Here is a 15324-nt window from a genome sequence, read left to right on the forward strand (position 1 = left end):
TTGAACAACATACATTGTTTACATAAAAGTACATTCGTATTCTTAAGCTGTCTAGCATTTCAGTCAGCATCTTATTACGTGCTTTAGTTTTAATCGCATTTTTAATTTCATTATAGAGAAAATACGTCCGACAACTGCGTTGCTTGATGGTAATAATAATAGCCCGAGTGCAAATAATACTATTTCTTTAAAAATATATTTACCGCCTACGTTTTTAAATGAACACACGGCCAGAATGAATAACGATCATTTAATATATCTTCTCCGAAGATTTTAGCCCAGTCAATGCGCCTAATAACCTATTCCACTGAGACTTGAGTATGCCAAGATTATTTGGTTTAGTTATTTCTTTGAGAAAAAGTAAGTCTTGAAACTTAGATCGATTTTGACTTAAGCAAATTTCATATGATAAAAATTTGAGTTGCTGAAAAAATTTCAAGTTGATGAGCAATCTCTGTATCAATTGTAAACTCAGTCTTTTAATAAAATTGTAAGCCTGTGTTTCAATGTCTTTTTTTTTAATTCTTTGTATATTGTTTAAAACAAGTGGTTTCATAATATTCTATACCAAAATCAGCTTCGTCTATAGATAAATAAGCTAAATTATTATTGACTTTTTGAAGTTCTTCGAAGTTGTCTGTATAAAAATGAGTTTTACAATTTTTCTAGCTAATAAAATAATTAAATTCTTTAAATCATCATACGCTCCACCTAAGTCGACATTTTCTTTTTGAAATGTTAAATTAACAATATTTAATTCATGAAGAATTGTTTTAATTATTTTTAAGTATAAATAATTGTTGTCATCGTTCAACATTTGATTTAAAGTACGCGCTTTATAGCATTTTTCTTTTTCTACGATGCTATTAAAGTGCGTTTTTAATTTGAACCACTGTTCCAAAATGACTCTGACAACATTGTATCTTACTAGCCATCTTGTTGTTGACTGCTGTACAAAGTGATGGAATTGTTTTTTCGAATCTTCCTCATTAATTGTATCCCATGTAAGCTTGTACATTGACCTTCTCACGGCGATTACAGAAAACCAGTTATAAATTTCATTACAAAGATAGTCAATATTTGCAAGAAATTCCTGAGCTGCATTCGACACGGAGTTGTTAAGTGCATGGGAAATGCATTTGACAACTTGTGCTAGTGAAAAAATTTCTCTGAATTTCTCCGAAAATTTTTCTGAAAAAGTCCATATTTTCGGACATGTTGCAGAGCTTTTCAAAGAATTTTTCAGTATAAATTTAGATATTTGTTAATTTAGATATTTATTTATGTCAGAATATTACAATGACTTTTAAAGATTTTCATAAAATTTTTTTTAATATATTCATAGACTTTTAGAATTTTTCACATTTTCAATGTGATACTTGTAAAAAAATTTATATTTTAAGACTTATAAATTTTGTTTTTTTATTTAACAGAAATTGTTCCATACAAGATATAATATATGTAATGATTTTACCCGAAATTATTTTGAAAAACACACTTACCTAATAGGATTCTGGGATCTCTGGATTATAAGTCTCCTACATTACGTATTACACCTGATCTCTTCAACTGATAAAGCGTGTTATTTATATCTATTTAAGTTTCAGAAATATCATTGAATTCGCATGAAATTCAGGAACATTCAGACCCTTGAAAATAATTTTCAAAGGAATCCTCTGAAAGCCTTTGAAAAATAAGATACTATTAAAATTCTATCTTCAGAGATAATGAAATGCGAGGAATTTTAAACACTTGGAAATGATTTTCAAAGAATTTGCTGAAAATCTCCGAAAAGTGAAAAGTCGTGAAAATTTTATCTTCAGAGAATTTCCGAATTTCAGCAAAATTGAGCGACTTTTAGACATTTGGGAATGATTTGCAGAGAATTTGCTGAAAGTCTCTGAAAAGTGAGAAACCATGAAAATTCTATCTTCAGAAACATCACTGAATTCTCGAGTTTCAGCGAAATTCAGAGACTTTTAGACACTTGGAGATGACTTTCGGATAATTCAATAAAAGTCTCTGAAAAGTGAGAAAGTATGAAAATTCTACCTTCAGAAACATCACTGAATTCTCGAGTTTTAACGAAATTCAGAGACTCTTAGACACTTGGAGATGACTTTCGGATAATTCAATGAAAGTCTCTGAAAAATGAGAAAGTATGAAAATTCTACCTTCAGAAACATCACTGAATTCTCGAGTTTTAACGAAATTCAGAGACTCTTAGACACTTGGAGATGACTTTCGAATAATTCCCTGATAATCCCTCAATTTCTTTGAAAAAATCTCTGAATGTCACAAAAAATCTCTAAAAAATGATTTCAGATATTTTCAACGAAGTTTTCAGAAACATTTTTTTACCAGGGTACAGTTTGGGAACGGACGACTTCAAAATCGTATACAAAGAATGATTGCACCCATACAAATTAGAGCCATCATCTGTTCCCGAACCAATAACATTGGTCAAATTCAGACTTTACAAAAATATTCTTGTTACAAAAATCGACAAGAACTTTGTATAAAGTTTCTGCATCTGCTTTATTGATCTTTACAATGCCTAAATAATTAGTAATAATTTTATTTTTACTGATACTAAAATATTTGGTGCATAAGCAAAAATATTTAAATACTGCCACATTGGTGGATTCATCGACGATCAATGAAAAAGGCATATCACCACCAAAGGCAACATCTTCAACGAGGTTTTTTAAGAAATTTGGAGCAATAACATATTTAATTAAATTACTGCATTTTGTTCGGTGCAATTCTAACTTAAAATTTTGAAGTTTAAAAGAATTAAAAATGTTACTGAGATGATCAATACTTCTTAAACTGGAATGACATGCTATGTAGACAGAAAGATTTAAATCTCTTATTTTGCTTTTTTCTTGATCTTTAATATTGCTAAATGCGTAATTTTATGCTGCTTCTCTAAATTTTTAGTTGATATTAATGATGACCAATTTTGGATTCTGCACGGAAGGATTTCAATAGTTTTATATATATTAGGTGTAGTAAAAAGAAATTCATTATTTTTCCAATAGATGGCTTTAGTAATCTGTATCACGCGTAGACGAGATGTAAAAACAAGTATGTAAAAACAATTGCAAAAGAGCTATTATTATATCATTACCTGATTTTTCTGTTAAATATAAATATGAAGACATTGTACTGTGACTTGCAACCAGAAGCAGTGAACACAATAGAAATAGGATATTACATATTATATAACATATTATGGATTTGTAAAACTGTTTTTGGAATGGATTTTCGATCGGAATTATTTCATTTTCCATATGAAACACAATATAAATTTGAGGAATAATTGAACAATTCTCAGATCGGAATTCTCTAGATACGCAGCAACCGCAACGGCTCACGATTCACGATTCTCAACAATTTCAACGCCCGCGAAATTTCAATATTCACTGAGCAATCATGGCAGCGTTCAAGAATTACGCCCAGATAACTCTGTATTCCAAATTTACTGCCAGCACTGAAAATGCTACAATCACGTGCACTATAGATTTTCAGTACTGGCAGTCAATTTTAAAATACAGCCTTTAGTCCGTAAACACAATGGAGTAGAAATCGACTAATCATAGTTGATTATCCTTCTCACATTCGACTATGATTGATTGATTTCTACGCCTACTTCTTAATCCACTGCCCATTGTACAATAGGCTTTAAACTTAATGCGAGGTCTACAATGGCAGTAGCAGTAGTAAATGAGGTTATAAGAGTAACAAATTGACCAATCACAGTTGAAAATGAGAAGAATAATCGACTGTGATTGGTCAATTCCTTAAGGCTTATTACTCCATTGTTTGCGAATTTAGTGCCGGTTGTTCCACCTTTTGATAAATTTTACCCGTGAAATAAATCTGGCAATCCACGCATATGATTGGGTAATCTTGCTATTTACCCACAAGTAAAATTTATCACAAAGTGGAACAATCGACCCTTAAAGATTTGTTTGCGTCGTAAGCTCCAACATGCTCCAACATGCTCCTATCATAGTTCCTATTCACTCTATCAAAAGCGCGTTGGAGTATGAGCTATAATAGGAACATATTGGAATATGTTGCATGCAAACAAACTTTAAGCTGTAGGTTACGTTACGTATACTATAGCAAAAATGCACCCTAGAGTCATCTAAGCGTAATTCCTGAATTCAGCCCCGTAGCCATCAATCAGCGCATCAAAAAATTTTCCAGCATTTTTTGGAAACGAAAAGAGAAAGAAAGAGAGAGAGAGAAAGAGAATCACCAAAGACGCCAAAATCGGAAATATCAGTCGCCAAATTCGAAAATAAAGTCGCCCAACCTAGAGAGCCTATAATCAGAATGGCCATACGAGAGATGACGTCATTTTAGCGAAATTCTGCGAGAAGGAGATATACGGTCTCAGTCTATCCAACAGACTGTCAATTTTAGAGTTAGGTGCAACAGCATTGAACGACATAGATACGTAAAGATATATTGATAAAAATAAAATTATTGAAATTATTTTAGAAATATGGTTGGATGTACAATACCGTTTTGTAACAATTCATTAAAAAAAAGGATATATTATGAAAATAATTCCGAAAGACACAGAACGCCGAATGAATTGATTAAAGAGTATAAATGGCAAATATAAAAATTGGACACCGTCAAAAAATTCATCTGTATATGAGGTAAAGTAATTTATTCTTTATAAATAATGTATTAGGTGTTGGAATTAATTCGTAGCGTTTTTTTAATGAAAGAATGTTATTTATTTCACATGAGCATTAAAAAATACATTAATGAAAGTACTTCCCATCACTTTCTACTACTTTTGACCATCTTTCGGGCAGTGAATGAATACCGCGTCGGAAGAACTGTTCATCTTTAGATGAAATCCAGGAGTCGAACCATTTTGTACAATCTTCGTAAGATGTGAACTTCTGCTCGCACAAGCTATGAGCTAATGATCGAAACAAGTGGTAGTCGCTAGGTGCAATATCAGAAGAATACGGCGGGTGCGGTAGCACTTCCCATTTAAGTGTTTCCAGGTATGTTTTTACCGGTTTTGCAACGTGTGGGCGAGCATTGTCGTGCAGCAAGATGACTTTATCGTGTCTTTCGAAGTATTCCGACCGTTTTTGCTTCAATGCACGGCTCAAGCGCATCAGTTGCCGTCGGTAGAGATCTCCAGTAACGGTTTCATGCGGTTTTAGCAGTTCGTAGTATATGACACCCTTCTGATCCCACCAAATACAGAGCAGGAGCTTTGAGCCATGGATATTGGGCTTTGCCACTGATGTTGATGGTTCGCCGGGCTTAACCCATGACTTTCTGCGCTTTGGATTGTCATAATGGATCCACTTTTCGTCACCGGTAACAATCCGATGCAAAAAACCTTTTCTTTTCTGCCGTTGAAGCAGCAGTTCGCACGTGAGAAAACGTCTCTCAATATTCCTTGGTTTCAATTCATATGGGACCCAATGTCCTTCCTTCTGGATCATGCCCAAACTTTTAAGACGTTTTCCTATTGTTGAGAAGTCAACTTCCAATGACGTAGATAATTCTTTAAGTGTTTGACATGAGTTTTCATTGAGCAGTGCCTGCAAATCGTTATCTTCAAATTTTTTCGGCTGACCAGGTCGCTCCTTGTCATCCAAGTCGAAATCACCAGCTTTAAAACGTGCAAACCACTTCCTACACGTTTGCTCAGCCAGAGCATGTTCACTATACACATCCACTAAAATACGATGAGCTTCAGCTGCACTTTTGTTCATATTAAAGTAATGAAGCAAAACTCCCCGCAAAAACACTTTATCTGGCACAAATTTTGACATATTCAATGAATTATACAGTATTGTTATTTATGATTTCAAGAAAGGTTATGTACGGCAAATGACGTCCTATGATAGATGTTTACAATGTATACAGAACTATAGGTAACAACGAAATAGTGTACTGCTTGTGCCATCTCTTGTAAAACGCTACGAATTAATTCCAACACCTAATATTTAAAATATTAAAATAAAAATGTAACATAAAATATATACAGATTAATTATAATATCTGAAGACACGATAAGTGTATATGTATAGGCATCACATTGATTACGAATTTAATTCTTTCTCTTTTTGTCGTAATCTTTTCAATTATATATCATTGCATTGTGAGTCTAAATCAAATAATATGATAATTACGATATTTAATATATAATATTTTATGAAATGGTATATACATATATAATATTATATTTTTTTGAATTTTTGATTTCTTTTATATTATTACAGATGCATTTTGCTCCTAAAATGTAGGAACAGAGAATGGATAATAAACTAGCGCATTTAATAGCGCAAATAATGTACAATAAATAACGTTTTGTATAAAGTAATGTGCAATATTACAAAATGTATTATACACTATTGCAATAGTACAAAATAAATGAAATTTTATAATAAATAATATATGTAAAAGTTTTATTATTTTACAATATTTATTTATTATCATTTTTTAATTTGTCACAATTTTTGAGCATTTTTTAGCATTCAAAATTTAGAAAATAATGCGTTTAAAAACTGGAGGGAATGGCTAAAACATGGCAGACCAATCACAAGTGATACCCGTATATAATACGTATGGCGTCACTCTGATTGTAGGCTCTCTAGCCCGACCAAGTCAAAAATCGATTTGGCGATAAATCGCCACATCTGGCAGCTGTAACTTCTAGGCAGTTAAGCGGGTAAGATGTTTTTTTTTGTTCGAAACGGCTACGCCGTCCGGAACCAATAAGCACTAGTCTATACACCCCACCGCCTACATGACAGATTTTCTACACTTCAACAATTAGAATTATAGAAGCGACACTTTTTTTTGCCAGATTTTTTCATTTCATGATGAAATTAGATTTATTCAATGCGTTTTTGCGTTCATGAAATGAAAAAATCTGGCAAAAAAAAGTGTCGCTTCTATAATTCTAATTGTTGAAGTGTAGAAAATCTGTCATGTAGACAGTGGGGTGTATAGACTAGTGCTTATTAGTTCCGGACGGCGTAGCCGTTCCGAACAAAAAAAACATCTTACCCGCTTAACTAATATGATTTTGCCCTTATTCTTCACTGGATCTAAATGTATAAAGGTGTCTTTTCAGGCCGAGGTCCGACGCTCATTTTTGGTCAAAATAAATCATGTAACAGAAATTGATGAATATCAAGCATCAATTTTGACTATACGATTTATCTTGACGCTGAAAATGAGCGTCGAACGTCAGCATGAAAAAGTACCTTAAATCAATCATATTGGCTGCGTCAGCAGACTCAACAGTATTGCAACCGTTTTGATTCTTTGCATTAATTGGATTATACTTTTAGATCTAGAAAAATGGTCTTATCTCAGCAGAGAATCATAAAACGGTTGCAAAACTGTTGAGTCTATTGAATACAGCCATTGAAGAATTTTACAATAGTTGCACGGCTCTTTTTTCTGCTGAACGCAGTCAATTAAGGACGTAGCACTCTTGCATAATACATAAAAGAATCAACCAAAATTCTTCTTTTCCATGGAATGAAAGGAAAGGAAAGATTTTGATTAGTTGATTCGCTTATGCATTAAGTGTTATGCGTTATGCAAAAGTTTGTGCTGCGGCCTTTACAGAAGCCATGTGCCATGTTCCCCTCCGCAGTGATTTTGTAGTGAGAGGGAGGGAGTGACAGATTTCCTAACCTTAATAGTCGTCAACTTTAACGCTTAATATCTCGATTCGCTGGACGCACATTTTATTACCAGATTCTTTCATGTAAAAACGCTTCGAATAAGCATAATTTCATTGAAATTGAAGGTGAGGGACGTTTTCTAAATAATTACCTGTCATTTTGTATGTAGTGGCTCTTACGCGTAATTATTTGTTTCGTGAAATATATCACCGCGTTTTTCTGCCAAATTCTTTCGTTTTGAATGAATACTAGTTGAATGAGTATTTTTATTAAATAAGTTAATAAGATATAAAAAATATATATGGGTTCAAAATACATCATAAAAACGAACGGTTTATAAATCAAAACGTATGAAAAGAAGAGGATAAAAAACTGCACAAGATATAATTTGTGATATTTAATTATCATTACATTAATAAAAACATTAGACATTTCGGTCACAATTTGGCCATCTTCAGTAAATTCACAATATTCTTAAGAGTTACATAACTGACATTAAATTCAACCGTCGTATGATATAATTATATATAAACATGTTCTTTCATGTGTAGGTGCCTCGTACACAATGTTACATCGCCAATTGTCATATCACGAGAAGTGTAGAACAAGAATTTCCAGATTTCTAATTTAACAAATTAACCTATCATTAATATGTTCTAATTGAAATGTGTGAGAATAGAATCGTTACCTGTTTTACAGCAAAAAAATAATGATAAATCTCAAGTACATCCTTTACACAGATGGAAATTTGTCGTGACATTGTGTGTTATTATTTGTCATATCATATATGTTATCATTATTTATATATATAAGTCAGAAAGTTCTAGAATTATTTATTAAGTGTGAGACAGATCTTTCTTAAGAAGAGGCAGATAAACATCAAGCAAACCTTCAGTGTCACTTTGTTTATTGATACCACTTATTTGGCCTTTAATGTATATCATTTCAGAAATTCTTCTTTTCATTAATGATTGTTCTGTGTCTAAAATTCTTATGTTGTCCCAATCCAATTCATGCATCTCATTCAACTGGTGACGTGAAATCACTGACATCTCAGAGGTGGATCTTATGTCAGCCTTATATTCTTTTATTCTAGTTTTTAATTTCCTTTTTGTTTGGCCAACATAAGAAGACTCACAATTTAAACAATTTATTTTATAGACTACTCCCCGATGGTCCTCTTTAAGCAAAGGATCTTTTCCAGTTTTTATAAATATATTCATTTTATTTATGGGTTTATAAGCGATATTAAAGCCATGAATATGTGAAAGTTTTTTTAAATTTTTCAGATACTTTACTTAAATATGGTATTATGAAAAACTTTTTCTTTAAATTAGAATTAGAGTCACTTTCGTTATTATTGTCCTCACGATTTTTATCTAAATTAGTTCTATTTTCTAAAGTTTTTATTTTATTTTTTATTGTTGAAAAGATGAATTTAAGAGGATAACCATTCATTAAAAGAGTGAATTAAATCAGAGATGTTTTTTTTCCTGAAATTTTGGATGGGATAAAAGCAAAATTTTATCTAATTGCCCGATGATTACGCCCCTTTTTTGTACTAACGGATGATTCGAAAAATAATTTAAATATCTCCCTGAATTAGTAGGTTTTTTATAAATAATCGAAGATGATTCTTCCTTCTTGTCTCATTAGTTTTACGTCTAAAAATTTATACCGTTTTCATTCCCAAAGTCAACAGTGAATCTAAGCCTTTCATGATATGAATTAAACAATTCCAGAACCCCTCCACTTTGTCTCTATGCACCGCTAACACAATGTCATCCACATAACGAAAATAAAAAGACGGGATAATATTATTAGCGTAATTTCTTGTTCTAAGTCTTGTAGAACTATGTTTGCTAATATAGGGGACAATGTGAGACCTTTGGCATGCTAAAAATCTGTCTAAATATTTTTTTGTCGAATTAGTAGGTGGAATTAGTAGATGGAAATTCTTGTTCTACACTTTTCGTGATATGACAATTGGCGGTGTAACATTGTTGTACGGGGCACCTTCACATGATGAAAGAACACGTTTATATATTAGGTGTTGGAATTAATTCGTAGCGTTTTACAAGTGATGGGAAGTACTTTCATTAATGTATTTTTTAATGCTCATGTGAAATAAATAACATTCTTTCATTAAAAAACGCTACGAATTAATTCCAACACCTAATATAATTATATCATATGACGGTTAAATTTAATGTCAGCTATAACTCTTAAGAATATTGTAAATTTACTGAAGATGGCCAGATTGTGGCCGAAACGTCTAATGTTTTTATTAATGTAATGATAATTAAATATCACAAATTATATCTGCGATGGTGTTTTATGCTCTTCTTTTCATACGTATATATGGGCTCTTGAGATTCTAACAACAAATTCGTATAAATAATGAGCAAATGAAAGAACTAAAAAACACAGTTCTCGTTGTGAAATGAAAAAAATCTTATTCAGAAATCTTGCATATATCTTGTATGTACAATCCTCGACTATTTTTATTAAGATTTGAAGCGAGGAAGCAATTCTAAATAATTCGTTTTTATTGTGAGACTGAACAATAATGATGTGCTTTCATTTTTCAGTTATTATGGCTACCCCAATAGTAATGTCTAATATTCTTGGAATTGACAGAGTAAACATGAATGGTAAAACAATTTTAATCAAAGAGCGACATGGTACCAATGCAAATTTCTTGGTGAATGCCATTTTATTACATGCATTGAAAAGGATGAATGCCGCTGTTTGCCTCGTTCTTTGTCATAATACCCTTGGTCATTATCATAACATTGGCATGAAATTTGGCTACAATCTTCTTAATTTGAAAGAAAAAGGCCAGGTCACTGTTGTTGAACCAATGAAAATTATAGCCAGTAATATCACTGATATGTATAAAGGTTTTACAAATAGAACAGAAACAGTAATTCCAGATGTCAATTTTACAGAACATGTAGATATTGCACATAGATTTTTTGCATGTGTCAAAGAAAAGTATGATGAAGCAGCAAGATTTACTGAATCTGTTGTTCTTATTATCGACGATATAAATCATCTCCTTAATCTGGGTCTTAGTTTACGTGATACTATGTATTTTATAAGATACTTAAGATCATTTATATCATTGTATCCCTTGTCGCAGCTTTGTATTCTTGCACATATATATCAAGAAAATCTACAAACTTCGAATGCAGATATTATTGCTAATGCTTTAAAATACATGACACATCTGTGTGTTACAACACAACCATTCAAGACAGGACATTCTAGCGATGTATCCGGTAAACTAACTGTCTACTGGAAGACAGATTCTGTTAGATCTAAATATCATTGGTTAGAGAAAACAACACATCTGTTTAAATTGTTAGATTGGCAAGTAAAGATTTGTGCACCTGGTGCGATGTCTATCCTGTCATAAATAATAACTTTACATTGCTATAGTGTGCTCTAGTTTTTGATAATTGATTTTTATGTATTTCTGATATTTATAATTACTATATATAGAAGTAAAAAAAATTAGAATTAGATATCTAATGTTTTTTCTACATTAATTTAACATTCATCTTATTCTCTATTTCTCGTAAAAAGAAATATTTTCAGTTATAAGTTATACAAGTCAGACATTACCCTATATTTTTTTAATAAAAATTTATTATGTTAAATGAAATGAAAAATTATATAATTTTAATGGAATTATATACTTTATTTTCATATTTTTATATGAAATATAAAATATCTTGTAAACTATTAATTTTTTACTATATTTTTATATGCAAAATAAAAAATTATTAAAGAAAATTTATAAAAAAGATTGTATAATTTTATTTTAAAAATTGAGATATGATTTTCTTTGTCCTTTCTTAAAGAGATATTCTTGCCTATCATTTAAAAGCTACAACAAATTATAAAAATTATAACAATTTACCTTACTTTAATAATTTCAGAAAAACATGTAACATATAATTATGCAGCATATGAGATGCTGCTCCAATGTCCTTCATCTTGACCTCAACCTATGTTGTTAGGTTGTCAAGATTATGATACTGAGTGACCTCCAACAGGTTTTAGCCGTTGTTTGTTATTTGTTAAAATGTTATTAACAAAACATTTTTTTAAAATAGTAATATTTTAACATCATTTTACTATATATTCTACTATATACTCTGCTATATGATTTACATGCTCTTTTATATCAAATAAGATAATAGCATAAAAATTAGATTTTTTTGAAATTGCCATAAAAGATTTATTTGCGGAAAATTTGAAATGACATATTATACAATATATTATATTAAAAGTCCTGACTGCTAGCGGACTTGAAAAATTTTTCAGCTTTAAGAAACTAATAAAAAATGCTATTTTTTTTTAAATATCTTAGAAAGTATCTATTTAATTGAAAGGTTACGAAAGTTATATAAAATTACGAACAATTTCGTTTTTTTTTTAAAGTCATATGATCAATATTTGATAAAATTTTTTTAAGAATGTTGTATTTTTGGTCATTTCGAGAATGAAACGATTTTTCACATTTTTTTCATAAATATCTCGGATCTGGCTACTTTTACGTACAAAATACTTCTTATGAAAATTGATTGTAAGGAATTACTGAATTCCTTAAAAAATCGTTTTTTTATTGATTGTATGACCAATAGTTTCCGAGATATGATTTTAAGAATATTTCCTTTTATTTTTAAACAAAACTTATTTTTTAAAGTTTTATGTAAATATCTCGGATTCGGCTATTTCTGTATAAAAAGTATTTATTATCAAATCGGAAAATTTTTTAATTCCTTCAATTATTTTTTATTGAATCTTGTACGATGAAAATAGTGGCTGAGATATAAATAAATTTTCTCAAATTATAATACATTTTGTAACAACCTCAATTTTGTGCGCGTAGTTCGCTGGAAACATTTGATATCGGTGCGCAAAATAGGTTTGCTTCGGGAGATGAGATGCAAATACAATAAATCGAAATCGAGTATTTAATGCTGTAGTCAAAAGAAAATATCGTGTATTTGAGGATAAGCAATACAATATAGTTATGTGTGTATGGATGTATGTGTATGCACGCGATGTGAGCGCAATGATAAAGCCGTCGGCTTCGAGGCCGCGGTATGGACACAGGAACGTGGGACGTAGATTAGACGCGCATAGCAGCGCACCTGATTGGCCGACGCGGCACGCGGATATGCGTCAGCAAATCGTAGTCGCGGACACGTCGCGAGAAGCGCACGAATTTTTTTCCTTATTGTAACACGGGGAAAAATGTACAATACATTTGGGCATTCGACTCATCTCAGAACACTGACTGACCGAGAACATTCGGCGGAGGCGGAGAATCTCTACCCCTTTGCTACTCTCGAGACCCAGTGGTTTAGAGGAAACAGACAGTCGAGAAAACTCGAGACAGAGCACTCTCTATCCTTGGAAAGTATGTCGGCGCGAAAAGCGGCGACAAACAAGCCAGCTGCCGAGAATGCTCGGCGAGGCAGAGTACACTGCCTCAAATTATTCCCATCGATGCAATGGTTCAGGATATGTCAGTCGATTGCTGTAGAGAACTCTCGTAGCAGAGTACTCGAGTTAAAATTTACTTTAAATCTTGCAAATGCTTACTTGTTCTTCATTAATGCTTCTTGATTTGTCTACACATTATTGCGTTATATTTATTATTCCAATTATATCAGATTGTAGATGAGAATTATTTTATTATATTCATTTAATGTATCAGCTGATCTTTCTGTAATGCTCAATTATCATAGCCCATGTTAACTATCCATTATTAAATAAATATATGCAATTTATACATATTTTCACACATACTGTCATTTCATGTTCCGTCATTATTATTGGACTTATTTAATATAATAATTATCTTTACAGCTATTTTAATTTACTTTAATAAATTTCGAAAGCGATATTCCCTTTTCCCTTAATCATTTTTTTTATTGGTGTCATCTATCATTTCGATAAATTAAAAATATGTTGCAACTTTAACAACCAATCTAATATTACTTTAACTTTCATATTTCATGATTATTATGTTAACATCGAATCAACATTAACTAAATTACCTAAGCTTCAATTATTATTGAGAAGAGGCTCCGTAAGTTTCAGCTCGGCCTATGGATTTTTATCAACTCTAACTAAATATAATAATTATATTTAATTATAATCCTAATGTGAGAATTTGCCATGTAGTTTGTCCATACTACCTCACCTTAGCTCAGCGTCCTCAGCCGAGACTTAACAGGAGTGCGTTCCAAAACTTGACTTTGCCAACTTCGAATACCTTTTATCTTTATTCAACATTCGGTGACCAACAAGGATAAAATGATACTTGAGTTGACAGAGTTGAATTTTGGAACGCAATCCAGAAGGATATCTGAAGATGGCTCAATTTAAGGGCGAGTTCACACCTTGACGGAAAAGCGGAAGCCAATCGGAATCGCAGTAGTAGTAGGCGGTACATTTCGCTTCTCTTTCCGCGAGTTCTAATTGGCTTCCGCTTTTTCGCTTTCCGTTTTTTCGTCAAAGTGTGAACCCGGTCTAAGAGCTGAAACATGTATTATAATAATTCTAAACTCAGTTTTCCATTATGTAAGTATTTAACTCTTATTAATAATTTTTATACGTTTATATTTTAAAGAATTGATTCTTATTTGCCTTTTTTATCGTCATATTGTTATTAGATTAATTTTGTTATTATTGGGTCATCTAAAAAGTATCCGCGGTTTTTTGTCACTAGATGTGTGTTGATGATCATATATCTAGTGATAAACCGCGGATACTTTTTAGATGACCCAATATATGCTTTTCAAATTTTAGTATTGTAATAAGAAAATAATAACAAATAAAGTAAATAAACTATAAAAATGTATTTAATAAAAATGAAATGTTTGAAACACAACTTTCATATGTATATAGTTCATTTAAAATATAAATATTGGGTCATCTAAAAAGTATCCACGGTTTTTTGTCATTAGATATGTTGACCATCAACACTATCTAGTGACAAAAAACCGCGGATACTTTTTAGATGACCCAATATTAACACATTTGTAAAATAACCTGCGTGTAATATAATCTTAGTCAGAAATGATAATGGATTCGATGTCAATTTGATGTCGATTCCATTATTATTTCTAGGATGTTAATATTATACTAGGATGTTAATACTTTTAAACATTACGCGCATGTAAAGCCGCGTATATACTTAGCGAACGAACAGCGAACGCAAAATTTTGCGTTATTTGTTAAAAGTTGCATACAAGTTTAATTGCTATGTGCAATGAACATCGAATCTGACCTCGAATACTAGTATTCGGTGCAATCAAGAAAAAGAATAAACTGCTCACAAACACAAACACGAATGTCCGAATATTCGCGTTCGGTGTTCGTTCACTAGATGTATACGCGGCTTAAGATTGCAGAGATGAATATTTCTGATCCAGTTTGTAAATGTAGCACGATTATAGGAACCAAATATCGATTTATCATCTACAGCCTTGAAAAGTGGACGTACGTAGGCAAATCAATAAGTACCTGTGTTCCAAGACAGGCGACGTTGCTGATGTAAGTTGGTATTACCATCGTGTACTACTATCTTTCAAACGACGCCATA

General features: G+C 31.7%; 2 protein-coding genes and 1 long non-coding RNA gene across 3 annotated transcripts in view; all 3 read left to right on the plus strand.

The window, feature by feature from the left end:
- The first annotated feature begins 542 nt into the window (after positions 1 to 542).
- On the plus strand, positions 543 to 6744 carry LOC147907917 (uncharacterized). Its single transcript, XR_015546947.1, has 3 exons — positions 543 to 4438; positions 4516 to 4679; positions 6276 to 6744. It is a non-coding gene; the product is annotated as an uncharacterized LOC147907917 (long non-coding RNA).
- Positions 6745 to 7311: 567 nt separating this feature from the next.
- On the plus strand, positions 7312 to 11506 carry Elp6 (Elongator complex protein 6). The gene is made up of 2 exons (XM_011060394.2): positions 7312 to 7819; positions 10286 to 11506. Exon 2 carries the CDS (start codon positions 10291 to 10293, stop codon positions 11113 to 11115), a length of 825 nt encoding a protein of 274 aa, XP_011058696.1. The 5' UTR covers positions 7312 to 7819; positions 10286 to 10290; the 3' UTR covers positions 11116 to 11506.
- Positions 11507 to 15142: 3636 nt separating this feature from the next.
- Hlc (putative ATP-dependent RNA helicase DDX56) overlaps positions 15143 to 15324 on the plus strand; it is a 57721-nt gene continuing 57539 nt past the window's right edge. The window contains exon 1 of the mRNA XM_087411918.1: positions 15143 to 15275. The gene's annotated coding sequence lies outside the window, so the exon portion shown is untranslated. The remainder of the gene's footprint in view (positions 15276 to 15324) is intronic.

Source organism: Acromyrmex echinatior, chromosome 12, assembly GCF_024713525.1.
Source record: "Acromyrmex echinatior isolate Ae372 chromosome 12, ASM2471352v2, whole genome shotgun sequence".
NCBI classification, from domain to species: domain Eukaryota; kingdom Metazoa; phylum Arthropoda; class Insecta; order Hymenoptera; family Formicidae; genus Acromyrmex; species Acromyrmex echinatior.

What these genes read in the sequence shown, in the direction of transcription:
- Elp6 (XM_011060394.2), top strand. Translation starts at nt 10,291, where the DNA reads ATGGCTACCCCAATAGTAATGTCTAATATTCTTGGAATTGACAGAGTA.